This window comes from Neolamprologus brichardi, chromosome 1, assembly GCF_056152115.1.
Source record: "Neolamprologus brichardi isolate AB-2024 chromosome 1, ASM5615211v1, whole genome shotgun sequence".
NCBI classification, from domain to species: Eukaryota; Metazoa; Chordata; class Actinopteri; order Cichliformes; family Cichlidae; genus Neolamprologus; species Neolamprologus brichardi.
The window spans coordinates 15,121,340-15,141,820 of NC_142104.1; the positions used below are offsets into that span (position 1 = coordinate 15,121,340).

Here is a 20,481-nt window from a genome sequence, read left to right on the forward strand (position 1 = left end):
TATGTGATTTGCAGTAAGTACTCCAGAATAGACAAAAAGAAGAGAAAACCACATACTATGGTTTTCACTTCAAAAAATGAAAATAAAGATGTTAGACAATAATGCTGATATTTCATACAAGGAAAACGCCACTATAATGCTTGATGAAGGCAGCAGAGCATTTTCAAAACAAAGAAAACAAAAGCCACAGGAAAAAAGAGGGAAAAAATAAATCAAATTTCAGTCTATGAAACCATCGTCTACTACTTTTTTTTACTTAGTTAACTCCAACATCAATCTTAACCTTAATAGATTTGTAAGACATAGTTTGTCCTCCGAAGAGCGGCAAGTCCATACAGTGTGAGTGCGTGTGTGTATGTGTCCCCACAACACCTGTAATCCAAGCACACACACACACAGAGGCACCGTGATGTCACTGAAGGGGAGTTAGCGGCGGGTCTGTCCGTTGGACGTCTGGACGGACATAGACTCAGACCAGCGGCCAACGTTAATTCATCCTCCGCTCTTAGAATCGGACTCTCATTACTAATTTAATAAATCATGACGCTTAAAGGGGCTGTGTTGGGTGAGCCTCGGGTCCAACTTTGGTGATTTAACCATGGTAACTAAAAGGAAGAGGGCTTCGGCTACCACATAAAGTCAGTTGACAAACTGTGGCGGACGTTAACGGAAGAATGGACGGAGTGAAAACTGGCCCTCAACAGGACTGAACCTCCCGCCCGGGTTTCCTCGGGCTCCATGTCACCCTCCTCTCCGTGCCAGATGCCCCAGCGGGGCGATGGCTGCTACAAGCCGGCACCGGTGTCCCCTGCTCCGCCTGTGCCCCCGCGGAGGGTCCGGAGCCGGGACAGAGGCTCGGGCAGGACGCGGCGATCCGCGGCAGGGTCGGTAGGAGCCGGAGCAGCGGAGAAGCGGGTGAAGTGCGTCCTAGTCGGGGACGGGGCTGTGGGGAAAACCAGCCTGGTGGTCAGCTACACCACCAACGGCTATCCAACCGAGTACGTCCCGACTGCGTTCGACAACTTCTCAGGTAAAAAAGAGGAGAAACTAATGACATGGTTCATAGGATCCAATAAATGCAATGATCTATGTTTCAGTTCATCAAGTGTTGGAAATGATGTCTTTGGCTTTAATGATCCTATTTCACACGGTCACAGTTTTGCCTACTAGAAGCTGTTTCAAGGGATTGATTTATGCGTTTACTTGACTTATTTAATATATTAAAATTCAGTTTTTCATATTCTTTTAATTTTTTTTTTTTATCATACTGACTTTTTTGCCAGTTTGTGTTGTGTTGTCATCAAAGTCAAAGTTTGTCATTTTATTACAACAGTAAACCTTACATTGGTGATACTAACCTCAAGATGATTTGTGTGTGTGTGTGTGTGTGTGTGTGTGTGTGTCTGTGTGTGTGTGTGTCTGTGTGTGTCTGTGTGTGCATGTAGCGGTGGTATCAGTGGACGGGCAGCCAGTTAAACTACAACTCTGTGACACAGCTGGACAGGTCAGTGATCTCTGTACAAACTAACACTAGACACTCACAGAGCAGTGTTTCCTGTTGTTCTTTTTTAAATTCATGTTGGACACAATGCCTCTCCCAAGGAAATTATTCTTTCTTTCTTGCCTGTCTGAGTAGCATCCAGTAAGACAAATGCCTTTTTTTTTTTTGCCTGAGCTACAAAGGAAATGGGAGGGAAGAGGGGTAAGACGTGCTGAAAAGGCTGCATTGAAACAGGACAATGCACATCCTAGCCCTAGTCAGTGGGATAACATGTAAACAGGTTAAAACATGAAGTTCATTAGGTTCTACACTGCAGGGATGTTTCATAGATGACAGGAACATAGATTAGGATTACTCCCAGACTAAAAATAAATCAGTGTTTTGTGTATCTCTAGGTCTTTCCTTGGAATAACTCTCTGGCACACAGGAAGTGATGTAATTCTGTCTACATTTGCGAAGGAGTAGATGTTTGTTTGAAGATAGTGGAAGATGTAGAACACTGTGATAAGCTACAACTGGTTAAACATCAAACAGAGGGTATATGCTGATAGAGATAAAACAAATATGGTAAAAAAAAAACAAAAAAAAACACCACACATGCAGTATAATCACATAATCATGCACCAGAGTTATTATAGTTATTTTTTTTTAATTTTTCTAATAAGTTTTTATTTTTACTTCTTTTTGACTTTTTGTTTTTAATTCAGTTTAGTTTCAGTAAGTTTCCAGAGTGGATTTTCTTATTTCAGTTTAGTTTTTATTGTTCAAAAATGTTTAGTTTTAATTTATGTTTTATTCGTTTCAGTGTTAGTTTTTTAAGTATTATTTTTGAGGGCGTAATAATAATAATCTGAGGCAAGATTTAGGAAAATTACTATAGGTATAACAATAAAAAAAAACAACATTTTAACTCACAGTCAGCTCACAGTCTTGTAAATAGTCTCAAAGTTGTAATACATTATTTGATCCAAAGTAACAAATACTCAAACATTAAAACTAAAAATAGACATTTCCTCTATGTTTTTATTTTATTTTTGTTAGTTTAAGTTTACAAAATCATTTCATTTGGTTCTAGTTTTTATTTTTATTTTAGTTTCACATCTAGTTTTAGTTTTTAAGTTTCGTTTTAGTTAGCTGTAATAACCTTGACATGTAACATGTAAAAAACATTATAATCACCATTTTTCAGCTCACTTCAGCTGTATTTATATGTAAGACAGTTTGTAGTATCTGGAAACTGCAACCATCAGCTGATGCCCTATGAGAAAGGATTTGGTGACAATGGGGAGAAAGAACTTATTTTAGCAGGAAGAGAAACAGTAAAGTAAATCAGAAAGTAAAAGTTTATTTATATAGCACTTTTCACAGACATATGTCACAAAGTGTTTCACAAGAGAGGTAACAAAAACTCAATACAATCATAAATACATCATAAAAGCCCTGGTCTAATTAAAAGCTTTTTGAAATAAAAATGTCCTTAGCTGCTTTTTGAAGGTCTCCACAGAGTCCAAACGCTGTAGAAATATAGGAAGTGCATTCCACAGTCTGGATGCAAGGAAAGATCGGTCCCCTCAAGCTCTGAAACGAGTGTGGGGGACCACCGTCGTCCCCCGGAGGTTACACGAAGAGGTGTATATGTGAATCAAATTAGCAATATAGGGAGGGGCCTGTCCATGTAGTGCTCTAAAGGTTAAAACAAAAAAAAATTAAAATGGAACCTAGATCTGATTAGTAGCCAGTGAAAGTGGTAGCCTTCTGGTACAACCAGATAAAGAATGAGGGGAAAGAGAAGAGTAAGGAGAAAGGAGGAACAGACAAACAAAAAACAGCAGAAAATACAAACTCTGGGAGAGAGAAGACAAACATTAATGACTTGTAGCATCATCAGTTGTACAATCACCCTGGTTCTATAGCAAATGGCAAAATAATCACAAAAAGGTCATTTATTTGTCCATGTTGATGGAAATGATTTTCTTTTTTCTTTTACCGCTAAACTAATCACTACAGTACATTTCAGGTCTCTGCTGTGCAGATGCTACAGTGGGAACACATCACTGTGGCAACTGAGAAAAGTATTTTAAACCAAACCATCACCTTTTTATACACCTTATCAAGTAGTTTCTAATGATTATTTATAACATATTTTCAACTAATTACATATTAAAATTAGACAAAAGAAAAGTAAAATATCTATAATGTGTATGACTCAAAGTGTGGTCTTGTGTGAGTGCAAAATGATTCATTTCACTACCATTCCCTTCAGCCTCTGAATGTAGACATTTGTATTTAACTTATTTTTTATTTTTTACTTTAAAAATTGAAATGACTAATTTCATAAAGAATGGGTTAATCTAGACAGATAAATAACCGTGTTCACAGACAAACAAAAAACCTGGAAACTTAGAGGACATCACTGTTTCATGAATTCATGTATGACAGTTTCAAACAAACAAAAAATGCATCTCAGAGGAGAATGAAAATGCTCTGTTCATGGAAAGTCTCCCACCAGTGAGAGCTTATAGCAGCATAACTAGGGGGATGCTATAGCATGCCGTGTCAAAAATAAAAGCTTGAAGCTTAATCTAATTTTAGAGACAGGGCTTGTTTCATAAATCCAACAGAAGAGGGTCTTGATAGCTGATTGCTCCTCCCATTCTACTTCTGGAAACTCAAGAAACTAAAGTTAAACCAGCACTTCCAGAGAAAAGTGCACTGTTGGGATAATATGGTAGATTATCACTACAATGATCAGCTGACCTCAAAAACAGTGGAACATTGAATGAGAGAGGAAAGATAAAGTTGGAGATCAAGGAAAAACAGAAAGACAATTTTTAGGTTTTGATAAAATGTGCTTCTCAAACTTTTTCTGATACGCTTCACCCCAGAAGCAGAAATAAAGTTCACACTCTTCTACCAATTATTATCTATCATGAACAATAAAAAGGGATCTGAGGTGAATTTTAATAAACTAAAGGTTAGCATAATAGCTTAAGTATGCTATATATTTAAAATAAAATCACATTAATTGAACATAGTGTTACTCCTAGCCCTCATCATCCCACCTGCAGTGGGGCCCGCCCTTTAGTTTAAGAACCACTGCCTTGAAGCAGAGGTAGACAGTGATGAATCACAGTATCTCTGTGTGAACACTCTCGATCTCTCACAACCTTTCCAGGATGAGTTCGACAAGCTGCGCCCTCTGTGTTACACCAGTGCAGATGTGTTCCTGCTGTGCTTCAGCGTCGTCAGCCCTGCCTCATTTCAGAACGTTCCTGAGAAGTGGGTACCAGAGATTCGGAAACACGCTCCCTTTGCGCCACTGGTTCTTGTCGGGACGCAGTGTGATCTCAGAGAGGATGTCAAGGTGTTGATTTTTATCCTGTACATAAATCATGATTTATGTAATTCTATTGCCTGTTTCTCTTTCTTATCATTCTTATCATTGTGTAAACCAATGACACCACGCACAAACTAAATGGAAGCGTTATTATAGTTATTGCACAGCTTGGTTGTGAATCTAGAATTAAACTGTAACATTTTGAAGATTATGACGTTCAGCTGGTGTTGATTCTCTTGTAGAGAAATATTTATTCACCTTTATGGTCATTTTGGCAGCTTTAGTTATACCACTGTCGAGGTTTATACATTTTGTCTGCTCCATTTAAATCAGTCAGGGTAGAGTAAATATTAGAAACACAGCATCGTTCAGCAGCACCACAAACTGGAGCCTCGTAAATGTCCAAGTCTCCATGCTGTCTGGATGTTTTTTTGTGACCGCAGAGAAGAGTTGTCGCAATGTCACAAGTTGGTAATGTTGCAACTTTCGACATTATGACCAAATGCAATTTTGGCATTGCATAATGTGTTTGTAGGAAAAAGCACATGGATGTATACTCAGGGGCTGTAGCTGTTTGGATTATAAAACCTTTTCATGCCACTTACCCAGTGCATAAAAACGCTAAAGCCTGTACAGATGCATCTTTCCTGTCTCCTCAACTGATTGTGTGCCGAGGTCAGTACTGTCACTTTACAGCAAGCAGGTTCCTGCAAATGTGTTCCTGCTGTACGTCAGTGTTGTCAGATTCTAATCTTTCTGGCTTCGTCCCACAGTAAAAAGATATGTGAGTTTAACTGGCAATTCTAAAATTGACCATGGATGCAATTTACCCTTAATGAAAGCATGAAGATGCAACCTGATATCAAAGCGTGTAATAAACACGCTGGTCCACCGTGTCCATTTTCATGTCCACTTCATGTTTTGACTCTCGTAGATTTCACGTTTTTGCTTACACGTTTTTCCATGATGCTGGGTTGGAATATATATATATATATATATATATATATATATATATATATATATATATATATATATATATATATATATATATATATATATATATATATATATATATATCTGTTGTAGTCTAAAGCACTTTGAATGATCAGTACAAATGTCAGTCCATTTCCAGCAAGTAGCAATTGGCAGACAGGCAAAAAGATAAGACTAATTAATTTAAAAAAAAGAGACAAACAAGAGGTTAGACAAAAAACATACAAAACAGGCAAAAATGTAAAAAATTATAAAAAGGAAGACTAAAAGCAGGCAATACAGATTAAGAGGACCGAAAAGGGAAAACAATAACTAACTCTGTGAGAAGGATCTCCTCAGGCCGGTGCTCATGTAAACATGCAGTCACCCTCTTGACTTTAAAACAGCCACAAGGGCCACACCTGGATCTACTTTTATGCTGTATGTCTTTCCCCCATAAAGATGAGATTTGACTCTAATAGGCATCCAAGGGGGAAAGAGATATAACTTAAAGTCAGATCCAGATATACCTTAAAAGGCTCAATTAAAATGTAAAAAGCAATTCTAAGACAAATAGTATTGGGGTGATGTGATGCTATTTGCTTAAACTAGTAAGTATATTTATTTCATATTTTTGTGATTTTCTTTAGGTCCTCATCGATCTGGCGAAGTACCGTGAAAGACCTGTGGACCCAGTGGATGCCCAGGACTGTGCGATGGAGATTGGAGCAGTGGCCTACTTAGAGTGCTCTTCGCTGACCCAAAAAAATCTCAAGGAAGTGTTTGACACAGCCATATTGGCCAGCCTGCAGAACTACAGCTCCCATAAGCACCAAAGGGGGAAAAAGAAACGCAGAAAAAAGCAAAGACAGACACCGGACAAGATGAAAAGTCTGTCAAAGTCGTGGTGGAGAAGGTACTGTTGTGTGGCCTAGACGAGACTTTATTCTTGTCTGATTCAGCTGGGTTTTAGTTGACAAGCACAGAAAGGTGATTTTCTCTTTAAAAGGAGACGGATACAGGACCTCTCCTGGACTGCGGCTGGGAAGTGTCACAGATGTAAAATATTTTGTTTTTAGCCACCATTCTGGATTCTGGATGAGATTTACTACTGAGCCTCCCTGCAGGAGAAGGTGGTGTTGTGTCTCCTGGAATTAAACTGGCATGAACCAGTTCTATTGTGGGACTAGCAGAAGATGTGATAATATTGTTCAGGATTAGACTGGTACAGATTTGAACAGGAACTTGGAACTGTGTTTTCTCTGGAGTTAGATCCAACCTATAATGGATTTATGCAGCCTGGTTACGAACCCTGGAGGGGAACTGGACTGTCTTCAGAATATAATTGTTATTATTGGTGGCTTAAAAACTGTGCGTCCAATTCCTGGTCCTTTTTTTTTAAACTTGCTTCTAAATTTAGTCTGGTTTCAGATGCCCATGATTAGAAAGAACTGCTGACTGAAATAGACCAGACCAGACCAAACGTTGTCATTTTGTAGTTTCTGACCCAGACAATGATCGGTGGCTATAATTATAGTCAGAACAAGTCCAACCTTCAGTTAATTTTAGAGCTTCTTTTTATAACTGGGGCCATTGTTATTCATAATGAAAAAAAAAAAACATTATTAAACTGTTAAGTATTTCCTGGTGACACACATGTTTAGTCTATAACCTCTTTAATTGTAGTGCTGATCTGGACAATTATGCTGTTAGATCTGGCATGAAATTAAGCATAGTTTTCAGCGTGTCCTGACAGAAAAAGGTTTGGTGAGGCTTAGGCTTTGGATAGGTGCCAATCATGTCTTTCTTCCTGTGCTTTGATCAAAAGTGAGATTTCAAAGAATAAGGAGCCAGATAATGAAGAAAAAAATCATAATATGTTAAAAAGCATGTCTGAATATCCACTGCTCTCTAACAGCAAGTTGTATCTTTAGTCAAGAAGATACAACCTGGATCCAGGACTCAGTGACCCACTTTGGGTTTCTACTGATAGCTGTGGTATTTTATCATCTTCATCTAGCCCCCATGATTACTGAAAGACTGAACAATCTGTTAAAATAGAGTGGTACCAGTGTGGCGTGGTTAAATATAAATCTCTGCACTGTGCTGGTGACTGGTGCTTGACCTTAATCGGGCAGGAGGACATTTTATAATTCATGATCGCATTGTTCCACAAACGAGAACGTTGCTCAGTGCAGTACTCAAGTGGCTCTTTTCACATGGAAATGAAGAATTCAGTTTAAAACTGAGACATTCGAATCTAAATCATCTACAGGCACAAGCTGCAAGGCAGGCAAATAAAAGCCGATTGATGTTAGATATTTGTTCTGCTTGATGTGGTTTTGATTTATCTTTGCAGACACTTAAACAACCTTAACTATGAGCACGTAATGTAATTAAACCAACCCAGTGCTCTTTGCATGTGCTTGTTTCTGTAAGTTTGCAAAAAAAGAAAAAGAAAAAAAAAAAGAAAGTGACTTCACCTTTTCTCTTCAATGCAGTTAAGACTGTGAAGTTAGAATTTTGTACTAGCAATGTTAACCATCCATTTTTCTGCCCTCACTGTTATAGCCAACCGTGTGTTTCCTGTCTTCTGTGATAGTGCTTGCAGGCTGTCCTTTCTCAAATAGATGTAGCTTTATGTGTTGTAAAGCAGCAATAAAAACAAAAGTGAAGATGGAAAACATGTGGCTGTCACACACTCAGCTGCCACACCTTCCTTCGTACACCATAGTTACTAAACCGAGAGCAGAGACCGGCAGGATCTGTTTTATTTTTCTCCAGTGTCTCTGTCTAAAAAGGCCCGTTGTATTAAAGTCACTGCAGCAGACAGGAAAGGGCGCAATGTTTGTTATGCCATTAAAACACAATTATTCATAGAGATCAGACATGAACACTGTCATAGCTGCATTTCGAAATTTGGAAGTTTTATCTCACTTCCCAGTTAAATGTCAGAATTTATTAGAAAAAAAAGATAATTATATTATGAAAAACACATTTATTATTTGACTGACGCATTTCAGCTTGCGGCCTTCATAAAACATATCACAGACCAGATTCTAAACAGCACAGAGTAAAGAGTACAGTAAAAATATATACAAGAGCCAGCATACATATCCACCAATGAGGCACCAAAAAGGATGGCCTGGGCAAATGGTTTAAAGCTCATGGTCTTAAAATTGTTTAAAAGATTTGATTTAATGACATATTTTGCTTCTTGTATTGTTAGTGACATAAAAATAATAATTCTTTACTGGTGTGAAACAGAGTAAGCCATGTTGTGCCTGGGAAGTTCAATTCATTTTAATAATGAGACTTTGAAAAATAAGAAATGTTTTATTTAGATTAAAATATCCACAGTTTGGAATCCACGTAGTGTTTTCTGTCAGAGTTGCATATTTTCAGCCAATTAGTAAATTACACTCTTGTGCTCATTTTCAGCTTCATATTTATTCTTGGACTCTAGAGTAGCTTTGCATGAGTCACAGTTCAAAATAATCCTTATGTGTCTTGCACTAGGCCTTCTGTCATCTTCTGTCTGAAACAAACTGTTTTTAGGCCCTTTCAACCTTTTTCGGATTCCTCTTGTAAACAGAAGGTCTGAACAGGTTGGCAGGTGGGTGGAGCTTCTGTGCTCAGAAATTACCATATTAAAGTCATCACCTCTCATTGACATCATAAAGATCCAAGAGTAAAAAAACAGCCTCAGCCTTTGGGCTCACAGGGATATCTGATGTCATTATTTGAAAATTTGGCTGTTTAATACGACCATCTATGAGTGTAACAGTTGATGTATAACAGAAAATAAGGAAAAGCAAAACAGATCAGCTTTAGAATGGGTTTTACTTGAGCTGCTTGGTAGCTTTCTATTGAAGATGTTACAGTGTTTTAGGCTTGATAGCAAACGCATTGTTTCTTGCAGGGGAAAAGGCATAATAGGTTACTTGTCTTGCTGTTTGTGAGCAGTCTTGGCTGATGGTGCAGTAAAGTAGGCTAAAGGTCATGCAGAGTCTTTATCATAGCTTGTGTTTCCCTTTATCAGCTTTTACCTAGTTTAAAATTTCTGGAAAGCAGGATGTTTGCTTACTGCAGTCTTTCAGTAAATAGAAAATTGTATAACTACTGAAATACATTAAATCAACATATTCTTACATAAGTCTGAGTTGGATTTCAGGGTAAATTCTCCTTGATGTTTTTTTTTCTCCTCCTCATACATTAAAATGTGACTCCATAAAGTATGCAAATCATGCCACTCTGTTCATGACTGACTGATTAATAGGATATTACAATTCAAACTGCTGTCATGTGATACAACTTTTAATGTGTAAGACTATGACCGTGATCACCAGAAAACAGCATAGATTAAGTTTTACTTCTTTTAGCTGCCCCCCCCCCCCCCCCCCCCCCCTTTCCCCCAAGTGTTCAACGTGCACGCACCCTGCACTGTATGATGGATGTAAGGCTTTGCAATGTAGAACAGATCGGTCTCTGGAAGTGAACAGTGTTTAAAGACAGTCAGAGAAGACGTGGTGTGCTGGTATTCTTCTAAAGCTAAGACAGATTGTTCTGTGTTTGGAGCAGGTCCAAAGTCAGGAGTTTTATAGGTGTTATTGAGCTATGAGATTTCAGAGATGTGGTTGAGTTTAGCTATTGGAGTAGATTTGGTGCTGGAACTGGATTCCAGAGTGACCTAATTATCCCTGCTGAGGACACTTATCAATAAGTAACTTGTGTAGTGCTATTGGATAGCAAGTTAAAGTCATCCAATAGGAAAATGTTTGAGTCAGACTACAACAAGAACTGATCCTCTGTTTACTTTAGGTCTAAATGTGCAACTTCATGCACATTTAGACCTAACTGGGCACTAAATGCCCATGTTGACCTAATTTCTGATTGCACAAGACTGCACCACGTGGTTATGTGAGTGTAAACAGAAGCATTGCCAACAGAAGGTCTCATTTTTGAGGTTCGATTGTTTTACTGAGGTTGATACCCCCTAGAGGACACCTGAGCTCACTCACATGAGACACCAGCTGAAAGCTTCTCTTAGGAAACCAGTCCACTGAGCCTGTGTGAAGCGCCAGTGTTTTCATTTTCTTTGCATATAAAAACACTGCTGCAATTCTCTGTTTAACCGAGGGCTTTGGTTTGTGTTTGATATATTTGTACAGATGTTTTATACCCTGAGAAATAAAGAATATTTGGTATAAAAATATGTTGTGTTTGAGTGCTTAGTGGCAGACTGAGAATGTGTGTGTATATAAACTCTACTCCCACAGGCTGTAAACAAGACTGAGGTTTCATTTTAAGGTGCATGCATGTTTGAAATGAGGGCAGTAGGGAATACAGCATTTTAGCACCATCGCTTGAATGCAGAACGGTTTTGAGTTTGACAAAAGTCCAAACTCCACAGAAAGTACCTGAAGTCCAGAAAATAACTACGAGCACCAAAAAGGCATGAAAAACCCTAGGAATACTGGAAAGCTTGAAGGAGACAACACACTCTGGCAGGTAAGAAGAACAAATTCAGGTATATATACGCTGAGGAGACTGATGGCTATCTGTAAACAGGTGTGAAGGACCACACGGCTGAAATACTTAGCGGGATGGAACATGCAAACTAACAAGGCCAGGAAATAAAACTGGCAACAGTGTAAACAGACTAAGAATCACAAAGTAAAACAGCACATGACTTATTATTGCTTTCTTTGGCTTCCTCTCAGAGTCCTAATACATGCTTTTGAGGTTAAATGGTGATTCCAAACTGGCTACATGTGTGTGGAGGTGAGAGTATGCGATGGTCAGTCTCTTTGTGTTAGCCCAATGATGGACTGGCACCCTCCTGCCCTCGCCTTGTGCCAGCTGGGTTAGATCCCAGCCTCTCTATGACCCTGAGTTAAATAAGCAGTCAAGAAAACAGGCCAGTGGTGTCAAGCGTGCATTCACTCAAGCCCACTGGATAGCTTTGCCACTGATTAATCATTAGTCATTAATATTTTGGGGTTTTTCAATAAAATCCACTGCTACTCCTAGTGGGCACTTGGGTGAGAAAATGCATGGAAAGTTAAAAGCATTTCTAGAGTATGTCAACTTTTTTGCATCATAAATAGTAAAATAACATTTCCTTCCAAAACCTGTTCAAGATATGCTTTTTTAGAGCCACTGTGGTCTTTAGTGTGAATGTAATAACACATTGTTAAAACTGCGCCCACACAGGAAGTGAATGACATTTGAAGACTCCGCATGACTATGGGAGAAATAACCACTGGCAGTTGAATGAAAGGACTACCAATGAGAGTGCAGGACACCAATGATTGACATATGTCAGGGTAAATAATGCCAGAGCCCTTGATTAAGTCAGTTGTGTCAGCCAGGGTTCAGAATTCACGTTTGTTAACTGGGTCATATAACCTTAAAAATAGTGCCTGCAAGTGCTTAGCGGACAGCTTCTTTTTTAACTTCTTACCTTTTAAAAATGCATCTCAAACTTTTGTGCTGCTATATCTGTATAGCGCTGCTAGCATATGTTGCTAACTTTCTGAACTAGTGCAAGGCTCTATGATCCACCATTGCTTTAAAAAAAAATGGTCTGTTAGCATGAATGGAGATGATGCAGCTCTACCATTCAACAGTTCTGATAGATTGAGGGTTACTTAGGCAAACACAATGTGGAATGTCAACCAGCGAAAAACCATGGAAGCTGCATCCACACGGAGCGATTCTCTTGCTTTTTAATTTCAGTCATCTAGCTATCTTTCCAGGCTCTACTTGCCTAGGTAGCTCAAATATGTGTCACTTAACTCATTGCTGCGCTCTCATTGGTAGTTGCTTCAATTGATGCTTCAAAGAAACTTTATTTCAGGACCCACCACTTCGTGTCGCCTGTATTGTTTTTCTTTTTGACCTGAAGTCACGTTAAGTTCCCAAATGTCTACCATAGAGTATTGTACTCAGTTCACTGTATGCTCAATACACAGCCTAACTACTAAACTTGCTGCCTGAATTGATTGCCTGGATGGGTGGCATCTTGTTTAGTCAATCTTTTGTGTCTTTAACTTTATATCAAGCTTTCTTAACATTAAAGGAAATCTAAGCTATGGAATTTTTTAATGGAATCAAACTGAGCTTCATACGGCCCATTAACTGAAGGGAGTTTAACACCCCTGAAGTATGAAATAGTTCGTTTACAACATGTGGTTTATATTTGTGTGTTTTGTCAAAAAGAAGGTTTATAGTTAACTTTCTAAGTTAACTTTTAAATAAGCAGACCCTCAACTACTTTGTTAGAAAGAACCAGCGCCTACTAACATGTTTGTTCATGTTGTTTTTGCTGATGTCGTGTTGCAGCTTGCTTTGTGATGCTACGCTCAGCTGATGAACATCAGGACAGTGAGATGAAAGATGTGAGCAATGTCTGAGGGCATAGAGACCAAACACAGATACAGACAAATACACACACACACAAAGAAAGCCTACAGAAAGTCATCCAAATTCAGACTGGATCATTGTAAACAGACTCTCTGCTTCCAGGCCCTTATGGTTATGCAAGAGCGTTATTTTGAAGGCTGTCATGTGACATTTGGTTAGTGGTCTGTCTTAGCTCTTGGAGACTCTGTGTGTGTGTATAGGAGAAAGTGATTGTAACTCTTACTGAGATACAAATAGCTTTGCTCCACATGACAACACAGTTAGTGAATAAAGAGGCGGCCGACTTTGTTCTCCTTAGGTCAGCTGCTCTGTGACTCGAGCAGTGCCAGGTCTTGTTGGATGATCAGCTCCTGACACAAATTACAGCCTGTTTTCCAAAATGCAATAATGCCATTCCCTTATTTCATGTCAGTTCTGTTTTGATGCTTTTTATGTGCCAACTGAACCTCGTAGGAGCAGTAACAAATGATTATGTAATTCTGCAATCGTAGTCAAAATGTAATACAACACCCCCATTAACTATGCTTATGATAAAATGCACAACTGACTAAAAACACATGTCACAATGCAATGAAGGCTGACACATCACTAGTTTTATAAAGCTACTGACCTCATGATGAGGTCTTAAAAGTCTCCGTGATGCCAGTTCTCAGAGGTTCCCAAAGCTTTCCGTGTTTTTGTTGCATTAGTCTTATCGAATTGCTCAAGTTTCGGATTTGTTTGGTTTGCCATTCATCGCCACATCCTGTGTCCAGCTGGTGTTTTTAAGACTTAAAATGATTAAAATTGTACACTGTGAAATTAGTATAAAACTGCTGGTTAACTTAATGAGGTGCAAAATAAGATCGTGCTGCAGTTGCATTAATGTTACTGTATTAGGCAGATGTTTTATCAGTATGATGATATTCACACAAGAAGCAATAAGAATGGAAATTGGCAATACACATGAGAGTGCATTTATGCTAATAAACGTTACAGTCACATGTTCACAAAGCTGCCAGTATAGTCAATGGTTTAAGGGTTGGCTCCAATTCATTTTATAATTTTATAGCCCTCTCTGTGTTCGTGCGTGCGTGCGCGCGTGCGTGCGTGTGTGTGTGTGTGTTATGTAACCAAAAAAGGAGCCAAAGTGACATCAGTGCTGACTCTTAATGAGCAGAGCTGAAATATGATCTCCACTTTCCTAACAAGCTATGAACCCAATCAATGTGTGTTCTGACAGCTGCTGTGTGTGTGTGTGTGTGTGTGTGTGTGTGTGTGTGTGTGTGTGTGTGTGTGTGTGTGTGTGTGTGTGTGTGTGTGTGTGTGTGTGTGTGTGGGCACGCACATGCGCTAAAGAGTGTTAAGAGAAAGTACAGTACAGGAAGTTCAGGGGAAAAACAGATGGGCAAGAGTAGAAAGAAAAACACTAATAAATACTTGATCAGTTAGTGACAGAGTGAGAATTAGAGATCTTTAAAATCCAGTTTTAATACATTAGAAAACTTTATGTAAAATTAAGAAATAAGAGACGCCTCCTGCCACATTAATCAGACTCACTGAACTATCTCCAGAGATGCAGGCTTGATAACAAGCTGGACTGTCCCTCTTCTCTTTAGTCTGGAGTACACGGCGTCCATGATTTTTGATTACTGAACACTTTTTCTCTGAGATACTCATCCTCTCCGACATGCTCTTTTTAGACCCAATCATATAAACCCAATCAACTGCCAGTTAGCATAACATTAGTTGCAAAATGTTCCTACGGCTTGTCTCTTTTTCAGTACCACTTACTTTTACAACCCTTTAATTGCCCTGTCTGAGCTTTCTTTGTTTTAAGTGTTTATGTCATCAAATTCAAAAGAACTTACATGAAATGATAAATGTCGCAGTTTAAATGTTTTTGTTTTCTATATTCTTTTGTGAAACAATATAGGTATATGAGATTTGCAAATCACTGAATTCTGTTTTTAGTTGCATTTCACACAGCATCCAGTGGGATTGTGTATTATGGAGACAATAGTAATGACAGGGTAATCTTCAAAGATAACATTTTTTGTAGTGAATAAAGAAACAGGACATAATCTGGACTGCATTAAGCAATCCTTTAAAACTTATTTTGCTGCTGTAAATGATTTTTATTTTAATGTAATTTCTAACAAAGTTGATAACAACCAGCTGCTTTCATTTGAGTGCTCAGCTTGTTTTTGTTAAGTAACACTAATAGTGTTGCCTTGCTGACAACACTATTAGTGTTACTTATTTTTTATACTGAATCCAGGTGTTATCCATAAGAAAACATCTTGCAACTAGCTGACTCGATAGTTTACCATCATGAGAGGCTATCATTTTTACTGAAGGGTTTTGACCTTTTTCCACAGAGTGCAAGTCACAATCAGAAAAGCACAAGAGTGAGACTGAATGGCTGATTTACATTTAGCGTTGCTGTTTTTGTTTCAGGTTCTTGGTAGGGTGGATGCTGGCCTGCTGACCATGACCATGACCATGACTCATGACATTGTTAGTTACACCTGTGTTTTTCCTGCCATGGCGAGTCAAAATATCTTCTGTTATCTACATCAGACAGGAAAACAGCTCAAAAAGAACCAGATGTTGTATCCATCTACACTGATTACTGGAACTAAAAAATAGATTATGACTATGGCTTATACCCAGCAGCTGTTAGTCAGACATTAGTAAGATGTCTACGCACAGAAATGTAAAAATAAAAATTTTCATAGAGCTCCATGCACTACTGTGAAAAACTAAGCATAACCATAGTAAGGTTGGTCTTCTGCACTATTTGTGATACTGTTCACCCATTTACACATCTGTCATCTAGGTGTCTCCAGCACCAATCAACAATGGACGGTGGTAGGAAACCTTTGCAGGCACAGAGGGAACATGCAAATGTCACACAAAAAGGCCAGAGGAGATCACAAAATACACAGCAATGACTTAATCTACACATTGTGACAATGAGCGGATTTTCCCCTCACAATGATCCGCACAGACCCACTGTTCAAACACGCTGACACACACTCCTGGAATCTTTACTGAACGAGTGAAACTGCTGCCTGAATGGACTTTATCTCTGGCCATTCACCTGCTCTCAAACAAATATGCTCTTTTCTTTTTTTCCCCTCCCTTTCCGTATCACTTTCCAGTCAAATACACTCTCTCCTCTCTTGGTCTCTCTCTGCCCTCTTGCTCACATAGTTTACGAGGATAACCCATGAGGGAGAAGGTGCCATATAGCATTTGAGTTGAGAAACAGTGTGACACACATTCAGTTTACACACTTTCCTCCCACTTTCCAGCTTTTCACATTAATACAGCTCATCTGTGAACTGCTAACAACAGCTGACGACTGTAACTGCCATAAAATCCCTGTAACCGCCCTGGAAATGCTGTGTATTTAATAAATGTGTTATTTCAAACGCCACTAAGCCTTTATATCATGGAGGCCACGATATAAAGGCTTAGGGGTCACCAGTACTGTGAAAACTTGAAGAAACACTTTTAGCTTGAAGTAATTGTTTTCTGCATGACTTCATCAGTCCCTCACATCCTTGCTGGGGAATTTTGGCCTGCTCTTCTTTACAACACGGCTGTAGGTCATTGAGGTTTGTTGGGATTTGTTTATGCATAGCTCTCAGTCCCACCACCGCATTTTAATCGGCTTGAAGTCTGAACTGTCATTGCAACACCTTGAGTCTTTTTTTAGCCATTTTGTTTTAGATTTGTTGGCATACTTGGACTCATTGTCCTATTCCAGTTTCAGCTAGGCTTTAGTTGTCAGACAGATGACCTCACAATGAATACTCTGGCATACAAAGGAGTTCATGGAGGACCCAATGATTTCAAGGTTCCCAGATCCTGTGTCTGAGAAACACATCCGAATTATCACCCCTCCCTCCACCACTCTATTTCACAGTTGGTGTCAGGTATTTGGTTTTAACCAAGCGGGGTTCTTTGCATTATGACCAAACATCTCCACTTATTGGTCTAAAATACATTGCTACTGAAAGTCTTGTGGTTTGTTCAGCTTTTATAGAGGCTCTGATGATCAGTTAATCAGATGCATTTGATTAGCACCCCCTGACTGCTGCTCACCCTCTTAAATCCTGCAGACACAGTAGACCTAAACTGGATAAAAAAAGGATAAAGGACATGGACAGATTAATGCTGTATTTAATTTTTCACAGGACTGTACACAATTGACACCCAGCTTTTTTGAAAACAAATTATTTTCATGTTTTACATTTTCCCATAAACAGCAGCAACCAAAAAGTATTGCAGGGGACTGATTTCCCTTATTTTCTGTATATAGACTGCAACAATAATGAATGCTCATATTACAAAGTTTCAAAGAATGAGGTATGTGCTGTTAATAACTATGACTTAAAAGCTAAAGCTTTAAAATGCTTGTTTTGTGTTTTTTTAACTCTTGCTTCTAGATGATCAGTTAATCAGGGACAGGATAATATGATCTAATATGATCACCTCGTAGCAGCTCCACCTGCCTGACCATCAAACTTTCTGTTTGAGACATAAAACAGCTCGTTTCAGGGAGTCGATGACTTTGAGGGGCTATATTAATGCTCCATACAGGATTGATGAGTATTATTTTTTAAATTTGAGTCATGTAAGTATAGAATCAAACTGTGAAGAAAGAAATGAGCACAGCAGGTCCACTTTAAATTAAAAAACAAACAAACAAACAAACAAACTTTTTTGCAGCAGTTTAGCCTTGATTTTTGACAGGATATGAGAGCAGATAGACACACAGGAAATGGCAGGGGTGGACTCAAATGTGGGTGCCTGGAAAAATCTTTCACTATATGGGTCACATGCTCAACTAACTAAGCTATACTGGCAGCCCAAGAGGTCCTCTTTAAGAAAGATTTAACTAAATGATACAATTGGTGTTTTAATACTCAATAAACCATTCTAAAATACAAAAATACTCAAAGTCCTTATAATCCAAAGTCCTTAAGTAATCTGTTATATGAATGTAAATGCCTTGTAATAAAACTATAAATGTTTTATTAATAATCATTATACTGGCACATACTAATTATTAATAAGCATGTTATAAGGACTTTTACCATTTTTACCACCAATTAAGTAACACCTATTACAAGGACCTTACAAGTATTACCCAAGTCTCTCTTTGGCGTATGCATAAAACGTGGTATTTGCATACTTCTTGTTTGTCAAGATAAACCTCTTGTTATCAAAGGCATGTGGTTTCATATCATCGCTTGTTCTCACTTAATATATCTCATCTAATTAGTCGCTGCTCGAGTGTGTTTACTGGAAAAGATAAAAGCTCTCGGTAATGAAGTCTGCAGGGTGCGTTTCAGTCTGCAGCAGCTGCAGCTGACACCACAGCTGATTCACAAGGAAGCTTTAAACTCTGAATCGGACACTCAAACAGCGTGAATCAGCCCAGCATTACACTTATTTTTCAGTTTTAAAGAACATACTTTTTCTAACAATGTTAGGGTTCACTACGTCAATGAAAGTAAAAATACTAGCCTCAGTATTTTGCATGTGATACACATTAACTTTAAGCATATAATAGCAAACTGTACATGATGTTTTTGCTGAATTTACTTCACCTGAGAAGCTCCACAGGGGTCAGTGGACTTCATGCACCACTAAGAACAATAAAGGTGTAATTTTTCATTTGTCATGCCACAGATGACCTCAATTAAATACAGTATATCCACACAGTCCTGAGGGAGACATGCTGATCTGAAAGCAGATGTCGAGCTATAATGTTGGGTTAATAGACTTGAATTTTGAGCTAAAAATGCAATAAAACTAAGTAGAAAATAATCTGTTTTTCTTACATAGACTCATGAGCAAAGCCTTATTTAATGACCTTTTTTCTGTCACACCTCTGAAAACCTGTCGTGTGTTTGATTCGCTCAGCTGAAGTTTATTTGCAAAATGCAACAGTTTATACAAGGATGCTATTCTGTTTCACTTCATTCATTAATTGAGTGAAACTGGAGCCGTGAGAAGAAGTCTGGAAGTAGGAGCTTTGACAAATCTCATTTAGAGGAGAGCAGATCAGTCTTAAATTGCTCACAAATCAGTGCCTCAGCAAGAGTCAGAAATTCCTAATAATTATAAGAATGCCTAACATCTGGGCAAAGTCTGCTGATGCTTTCCATCAGTGGTGTGTTTCCATGTTATCAGTAAACGGGACATACTGACAGGTTTTTCCAACTGCTCATTTCATGGAGTAGATAAGACCTTCAAGAACAAAGCGGAAAATGGCTCATAATTTCTGGATTATCGTGGAGCAAATAACAAAATGTCAGTTGATCCCGAGCCTGTTAGATGTAATTAGATGTACTAGGCTCTGTGGCAGAGCTGTATTATAAGACTGAGATTTAATACTCATGGGTGTTTTTTTAATGTAACACTCTTTAACATTGTTAAGTTGACTGGTTTGATGCAGTTTCTTAGTACAGGAAAGTGTAGGATCCCAGTTTGAGAAACATTAGAAGACAGCTTTGTGTTTGTTGGGCTTCAGCTGTAGTGGAAGAAAAGAAGTGAAAGAAACCGTGATACACAGCTACACCTACACATGGTTTTTATGGTTGGAAAAATCCAGGTGTGACTAATAATATTAACGACTTCACTTCTCAATTAAGTGTCCCAATGAGCCATGACAGCAAGTCTGCAATAGCAGGAAGCCGGAATGAAGTGGAAGCATCATTAAAACTATTAATTACATGAATGGCTTTCCAGCTATAATTTGGCAATAAGTGAAAAAGGTGCATTGACCACTCACTTTTAAAGGTGAAGGTCAGTGCTAAGAGCTGAAGCATGTGAATTTTCACACGCACTTTAGTAAATTACAACACAGTGACTAAGGTCAGGATTCAAGACTCTCTAGTCCTGTACACGTTGACAGTTTGTAACAGAGTCGTGCTTTGTTGCAGATGCAGCAGTTGGAGACTCAGCATGTCTGTTTGCTTCATCCTCTTCTTTTCTTTCTTTCTTTCTTGCTTTCTGTTTCTTTTCTTTTTCTATTCTTCCGCTTCGCCTATTTTCACTAACCTGGCCTTCACCTCCTGTCTGCTGCAGCAGAATATCCACACAGATGATTATATGAATAACAAAATAAAATAAACAAACAGAATAAAAACATTATAGTGCTCCCTTTTAGCAGGAAGAATATTTTAAATATTTTCCAGTTTTATTTTGAACTTTGTTTATACATTTTCCTAATTCTACTTTT

General features: G+C 38.5%; 1 protein-coding gene across 1 annotated transcript; it reads left to right on the forward strand.

Moving 5' to 3' along the window:
• Positions 1–431: 431 nt before the first annotated feature.
• rhoua (ras homolog family member Ua) lies at positions 432–10,209 on the forward strand. The gene is made up of 4 exons (XM_006779950.3): positions 432–1,030; positions 1,446–1,504; positions 4,677–4,865; positions 6,461–10,209. The coding sequence occupies exons 1-4, from the start codon at positions 739–741 to the stop codon at positions 6,743–6,745; spliced, it is 825 nt and encodes a 274-aa protein (XP_006780013.1). The 5' UTR covers positions 432–738; the 3' UTR covers positions 6,746–10,209.
• Positions 10,210–20,481: the final 10,272 nt, after the last annotated feature.

What these genes read in the sequence shown, in the direction of transcription:
- rhoua (XM_006779950.3), top strand. Translation starts at nt 739, where the DNA reads ATGTCACCCTCCTCTCCGTGCCAGATGCCCCAGCGGGGCGATGGCTGC. An exon ending in TCTGTGACACAGCTGGACAG is followed by an intron (nt 1,505 to 4,676) that starts GTCAGTGATCTC and finishes CAACCTTTCCAG; the next exon opens with GATGAGTTCGACAAGCTGCG. An exon ending in ATCTCAGAGAGGATGTCAAG is followed by an intron (nt 4,866 to 6,460) that starts GTGTTGATTTTT and finishes GATTTTCTTTAG; the next exon opens with GTCCTCATCGATCTGGCGAA.